This window comes from Lipotes vexillifer, unplaced genomic scaffold (assembly GCF_000442215.2).
Source record: "Lipotes vexillifer unplaced genomic scaffold, Lipotes_vexillifer_v1.1 scaffold1343, whole genome shotgun sequence".
Classification (NCBI taxonomy): domain Eukaryota; kingdom Metazoa; phylum Chordata; class Mammalia; order Artiodactyla; family Lipotidae; genus Lipotes; species Lipotes vexillifer.
The window spans coordinates 670,767-677,704 of NW_006779486.1; the positions used below are offsets into that span (position 1 = coordinate 670,767).

Genomic DNA, 6,938 nt, shown 5'->3' on the forward strand with positions numbered 1-6,938 from the left:
AAAAAAAAAAAAAAAAAAAAAAAGAATATTGGACAAAATCATCTTCTAAAAGGGTTGGGGGCAGGGGGAGGGCGATGATATTCCTGTGGAGAACACCAGAGTGGGGATAAGAATCCATGTTTTGAGAGGCAAGATATGGAAGGAGAGCAGAAAGAAGCCAGCGCTGGGTTGAGCTCTGGTGCTCCCAAGCCTTAGAGCCACCTGGTGGCAGAAATTAGAAGAAATAGAGGCATTCGAAGAGGCACAGAAACTCCTACACCATCAGCAAACCGTGTCTTGAGGAACCTCTACAGGGACCTTGTGACCCCAACTTCAAAAGAACAAATTTAAGTACTTGCTAAAGGGGCTCAGGGATGGTAAACCAGAGAGAGTGGGGATTAAATCAAAGTATATGGTACCAAAGAGAATTCCTGAGGGGGAAAAAAAAAAAAAAAAAAAAAACTACCGTAATAAAATAAAATGAAGAGCCTGGACTCTGGAGCCAGACTGCCTGTCTGGATTTGCATCTTGCCTCTGCCACTTATTATGAATCACTGGAGAATTTATTTATCCTCTGTGTCAGCGTCCTCACCTATAAAATGGGTGAAGCTAGCACCCCCGCATGGCATTGCATGAATTAAGAACGAAGAATGTTACTGTATATAAAGCATTCAAGGTGGTATTGGGCATGCTACAAAAGCTCAGCAAAGATTAGCTACTATCCTTACTGTTGTTACTTCTGCCGCTACAGGTGCTGAGACGCCTCCACGCAGCACTCTACAAAGAGAAACCGCTTCTGTAAATGATACTATTAACTGAATGCTGAAAGGATAATTTTTTTCCCCCTTTTTTTAGGCTGCGCCGTGCAGCATGCAGGATCTTAGCTCCCCAACCAGGGATGGACCCCGTGGCCCTGCAATGGAAGCGCAGAGCCTTAAACCACTGGACCACCAGGGAAGTCCTGGAAAGGATAATTTTTTATCATATGGCCTTAAAAAAAAGGCTGAAGTCTTCCTCTCATCCACCCCAACCGCTTTTTAATAAAGTTCATACCTGGGTTCCCATCCCCCCTTCCCACTCTCTATTTCTTGACTCTGCCAAGTCCCAATCTCTCTGAGGCTCAGTTACTCCGTTTATAAAATGGGAAAGCAGTAGCTTCTTTCCAGGGCTGCAGCAAAGGCGACCGAGGCCATCTACACCAAGCGTCCAGTACGCTCTCCGGCACGCGGTCAGCCCTCTGGTATTTTTCCACTTCTACTTGCCCCAAATAAAAGCGCCAGTACCAACCAGGGTGTGCGGGGAAGAGTAAAAATGAACATGAAGCCCTCTGGAAAATAGTAAGTGCTCAATGCATAAATATTTAATAAGGAGAGACTGTAACACTTAAGGAGGATGCACTCTCCCTGGTGCCACAGCCCGTCCCAGGGGCCGCGCCCGCCCAGCCTCAGCACCCCCCTTGCTCTCTGCGGCCCCCAGAGGGCCAGCCAAGTGCATTACCACGCACCTCTGAGGAGAGGCCAAGCACCCTGGTGCTCGTTGCCAAGGGTCCCCCGCCAGCCCCCGCTAGTTCTTGCTTTACAGTGAAATCACAAACAAACTGACTCAGTGTAAGCCACGGGAGACACGAAGACAGTCCTCAGAGCAGATCCTGGGTCCCCTAACTATTCTCCAGGGGGCAATAAAATGATGTAATGGAAAAGAGAGATACATGGACATCAGAACGACCTAGGATCCAGTCTTGCTCCAATCTGTTTTTCATTTGACAAGCTGGTTTGCCTCCATCAAGGCTCCTAAACACTGGGAGCCTGGGTTTCCTCATTAGCAAAATGGGCATAAAAGGATCTACATTATTTCATCGCTGGAAAAATTTTAAAAGAAAACAGAGGTACTAAGCACAAAGCCTGGCACCCAAGACGTATTTAATACATTTTTGCCCCTTTTCCCCTTTAGTAGCACCATGAATTGATCTGAATCCAAACAACTGGAACCTTCAGTGACCTAACTCCATTTTCTTCCCTGAGGCACTCCAGCCTTAGATTCTAAGTCATAAGACAAACAAGCAAATGCTAGGGATTTATTCAAAAAGGCAAGGCTAGGCAAGGTCCTGGGGTCAGCACTTCTACCTTCTGCAGCTGGAACCACGTGACGGGCACCAAGGAGGCTCACAGCCCGACCCTGAGGCCAGAGGAGACCACAACGGGTGCAATTACTCAGCGAGGCAGGCAGGCGAGTCCCTCGGCACTTTCCACAACAAGGGTTCACACGAAATGGGGTCCTCCGCTTAACCTTCCATTAACCTGAAAATCCACTTCAGCAGAACAGCCTCTTCCCTGGCATCTCGTTGTCCAAGTTTAGGCTCTAATTGGCCAAGGAACTGTCCCATCATTTATACAGTTCACTTGTTCCAAACTGGTTCGATACAGACTCCGTTATGGGGTTAGAAGAGGCGAAGGATAAGCCCAGACATTGCCATTTCGTAACCCTGCACTGCTGAAAATAACAAGCACTGTGACCATCTGCAGTGGTGGAGCAGACCGGGTTGGCCACACACCATGGCTGTGAGCAGGCAGAATAATCCTTTTTGCAAGGTGTTCAAACCATCTTTGCCAAGTGGGTGGGGCAGAAAGTCAGAAAGAAGTCTTTGCAAAGTCACCTCCTATCCAGCTCCCACCCTTCGTTGCACGCATGCCTGTGCTCTGCTGCTTGGGGCCAGGCAATGGAGGGAAGCAGGAGCCAGGGCCAGGGCCCACCCTCCACCTGCTTCCACCCTAACCAGAGACAGGTACAGACACGGAGGAAACGATAGAGCAGCACCAACTTACCCTCTCCCCTGCGTTAAGGGAAGGGCCTGATGAAGGTGGGTGTTTGCAGAATGCCCCCTGACTAAGGCTCCCCGAATGAGAATGAGTGCATCCTTATCCCCTGCTGCGAGACAGACTCCGCCTGCCTGCTCTCATGCGCTCAAATCCAGGGCAGGGGACAGTGTTTGGGTCAGGGAAAGTGTCGAGGAAGGAAGGACAAGGATTCGAACCTTGGTTCCATGCACCAGCTAGGCAACCCTGGGCTGATCACTTAATCTTTCCTGAGGCTGTTGTGAAATTCTCATAAAATAACCAACCCTAAGCACCTAATAGCACAAAGCAAATACTCAGTAAGTACCTGTTATTTTCCCGTTTGCCTCTGAGGTTCCTTGTCTGCAAATGGGGGGGGGGACAGTGGTACCTTGTTCACATCACTGTCGCAAGGATTATAGGAGACGACATTAAGAGACGGAGCTTTCTGCAAAACAGTCTAGTTGGCCTGCACACTTCACAAATATCAATGTCTTCACACACATGCGCACGCGTGTGCGTGCGGCTGGGGAACTACTGTAGATTAAAGGAGTCTAAAGAGACATGACAGGGACTTCCCTGGTGGCGCAGTGGATAAGGCTCCATGCTCCCAATGCCGGGGGCCCAGGTTCGAGCCCTGGTCAGGGAACTAGATCCCACATGCATGCCGCAACTAAGAGTTTGCACGCTGCAAATAAGGAGCCGGTGAGCTGCAACTAAGGAGCCCGGGAGCCGTAACTAAGACCCAGTGCAACCAAATTAATTTTTAAAAAAAGAAAAGAAACTGCCAAATTATTAAAAATAAATAAATAAATAAAAATTTAACAAATTTTAAAAATTAAAGAAAAATAAAGAGACATGACGACTAAATACAATGTGTGACCCCTGACCAGATCCTAGAAGTAAAAAACACTATAAGGGGCGTTTTCGGGACAACTGTGGAAATCCTGGTATTGTCCTATAATCACGTCAAATTCCCAGAGTCTGATTACACTGTTGTGGTCGGGTGGGACAAACTCCTGATCTTCAGAGATACACACTGAAGTATTTAGAAGGAAGTATCCTGATGTTGGCAACCTACCCTCAAATGGTTCAAAAACAACAAAAAATTACACACGGAGGGAGAAACAAACGTGGTAAGACGTTAACAACTGGTCATCACGAAAAGGGAATACGAGTCTTGCAACCTCCTACACATCTGAAATTTCTCAAACTAGAAAGTTGGGAAATAAGAGCAGCCGGGCCGAGGGCTCAGCGCACGACACTTCCTGCCTCTCTGTGGCTCTCTTCAGCCGGAGCAGGCGTGGGGGACCCCGGGACCCTCACCTGGCTGCAGCACCCTGATCTCCAGCAGGTTGGAGGTCCTCTCGGCCAGCCGCGTCCAGCTGTTGTTGTAGTTCCTCCGCCACAGCTCTGCCACACACTGGTACTTGCCCGCCTCCGTGTCGCTGGCCCGGCTGATGCTCAGCCGGACGTTGTTGCTGGACTCAGCCTTTTCAATGGCCGTTCGGGTACGGAAGCTGGAGGACCTGTCTCCCCACTGGACTCCTCCATCCCGGGTAAAGGTCACCAGGTCATGGAACTCGGCAGTGCCCACCGGCTGGAACCGCCACGTCACTGACACAGGGACCCGGGCGGGGTAATGGGGTTTGATGATGCACTGCAGGTCAAAGGAGTCACTGTAGGTCACCCCCGGCGTGCGGGAGATGGCAGTGACTGCAAAGCCCGTTTCTGGAGAGAGAGCAGAGAAACTCAGGCCAGAGGAGACACTTGGCTTTCTCAGGGCCATGTGACGCGGTGACAGGGCTCCTGGCAAAAGCTAGTGGGACAGAGCAAAGGCTCACACATGGGGCTCTCTGGATGCCCAGGCCAGTATTACTTTTGCTAGCATGTTGACACACAAACCCAGCAGTTCACAGGACCCCACAGAAAGAGGCCAGTGGCAATCCTCCTCAAGCAGCACTAGCGAACCCTTCCCGATGAACCCTCACGTGGATTTGTGCTGGATCAGTCCCACTCACAGGGACTGAGTGCATGTAGGCGGGGCCATCCCGAGATATCTTGGGATTCCGCGCCGAAACAGGAGAAAAGAGCCCCAGGGCTGATTTCCTTCATCACACTCAGGTGGATGCACCCTGCCCCAGCCCGGACAGCCCCTGTGCCTGGCCCGCCGCTGCGTCAGTGCCAGAGCAGGGGAGGCAGGTGGAGCAGGTGCCTGTGCTCCCGGGCTGGGCAGCGCCGGCTTGCTCTACAGTCCCTCTTCTACCTCCCCACAGAATGCAGGGCAAAGAGGCAGCGAGGGACCCACAGCAGGAGGGACTGACCTTCACCAAGTAGGACCTGGGGTGAGGTGGGGCCCTGCAGGTACACTAGGCTGAGTCTCTCCGTATTCCAGCATCACTAATCCCCAATACTGACTCCTCAGTAGAAGTGATCAGAGTCCCTTCAACCCTGAAATACGACTGACTGTTAACACATTCGTTATGCTCATAAAACTGAGAGCAGCCAGTATTTCCTGAGCACTATGGGCCAGGCATGGTGCCAACTGCTTGGCTTTCATCACACTTCACTGAATCCATCACCCCTTTCTTACAGATGAGGAAACTGAGGCCCAGAGAAGGGTAGATAAATTGTCCACTATCAAGCTGCCAGTAAATGGCAGTCACACTACAAATCTGTGTGCCACTGATTCCGGGGGACTTATTAGGTTGCTTTACTCCCAGGAAGCATAAGACAGTGGTTAAAGGCACAGACCCTGGAGCCAGATGCCCAACTTTGGCACTGTCTAGCTATGTGACGTTGAGCAAGTTACTTAACTTCTCTCTGCCTCTATTTCCCCATCTGTAAAATGGGTCCTTGTGAAGATTAAATGAGTTAGTATTTATAAAATACTTGCAATAGTACCTGACACACAGTATATACTATATTTTATTAAATATGTGGTTGTTTAAAAAAAATAGACGTAAAGGAAAGTACTTTAAACTTCATAGGTAAAAAGGCACCGAATGAATCTTTCGGCAGAGCCTGGCCAGAGCCCCTTGGTAAGCTCTGGCTATGGGAACCACAGACATATGGTGAATATGAAAAAACTCAGAGGACAACCTAATGCTGTAAAATTACTTCTAACCCTAACCACCCCTCAGACATTCCTAGCCTCACAGGATGGGAAAGACTCCCTCTGCTGGACACCCAGGACTTTCCTCACAGGTTCCATTTCCACGTGTCCACATACGGTACTGAGCAGAGAGAGACATGGGGAGTGAGCTGACCTGGAAACTCAACCACTGGATGAGGTTTCCAGAGACAGAAATCTGAATGGGATGATGAGTGCAGAAAGCAGATCAACCTTTGGGATTAAGCTTATGGAAAGTAAAAATAATTCTAATCTGGGGTGAAAAAGGACTTTGTTGGGGGCAAAACCACTTGGTGTTGCCATCTTTACTGGGGTAAGATGGTCCAAAGCGCCACCAGCCCTACCTATGAGGAAGGTGGCAGCATGGTCCCAGGGGTGGGATGCAAAGTCACTGAGGGCAACTGATGTCACAGTCTCTTAACAAACAGAAACACCTAACATGACAAGTTACCTCCCCAGCAAAGTAGCAGATTGGTCTTTTAATATACTGATTCTATTAGGCAGATAAATGTTGATAGAAGCCTCTTTACCCTGTGAGAAGCAAATCTAATATTCTTTGGTTTTAGCAAATTTCAAGGTATCTTTTAATTTCATGCTAATCAGGAAATGGCTTTCTTTAGGAAGAGCCTTATAGAGGGAAAGGTAAAAACACAGGCTTTGAAAAAACAATTTAAGACAGATTACTGGTTTCCTGGATTCAGATTGTGTGTCTGTCACTTAAAAGCTATAGTCCTGGGCAAATTAGCCAACTTGTCTCACTAGTCTCCTTGTAAAATGACAGTGTCTGTCTGTAGGCTAGGTGAGGATTCCAAGGGACAATTAAGCTTAAGAGCTTACACTCAGCCAGGAAGGGTAGTAAGGGCTAAATAAATGGCAAAAGGTGATTTTCTACCCTTCTCTGCCCTGCTCTGAATTTTCAGGAGGGCTGAGCCCCTGGACAGGAGGGCCTGGGGTGCAGGAGGGAGAGGATTTGTTCCCGCTCTTGCAGGTTAATT

At 49.0% G+C, this 6,938-nt stretch overlaps 1 protein-coding gene across 1 annotated transcript in view; it reads right to left on the minus strand.

Moving 5' to 3' along the window:
* IGSF3 (immunoglobulin superfamily member 3) overlaps window positions 1–6,938 on the minus strand; it is a 98,186-nt gene that overhangs the window by 17,662 nt on the left and 73,586 nt on the right. Inside the window, exon 7 of the mRNA XM_007452637.1 lies at window positions 4,137–4,541. Coding sequence (XP_007452699.1) covers window positions 4,137–4,541 — 405 coding nt within the window. The remainder of the gene's footprint in view (window positions 1–4,136; window positions 4,542–6,938) is intronic.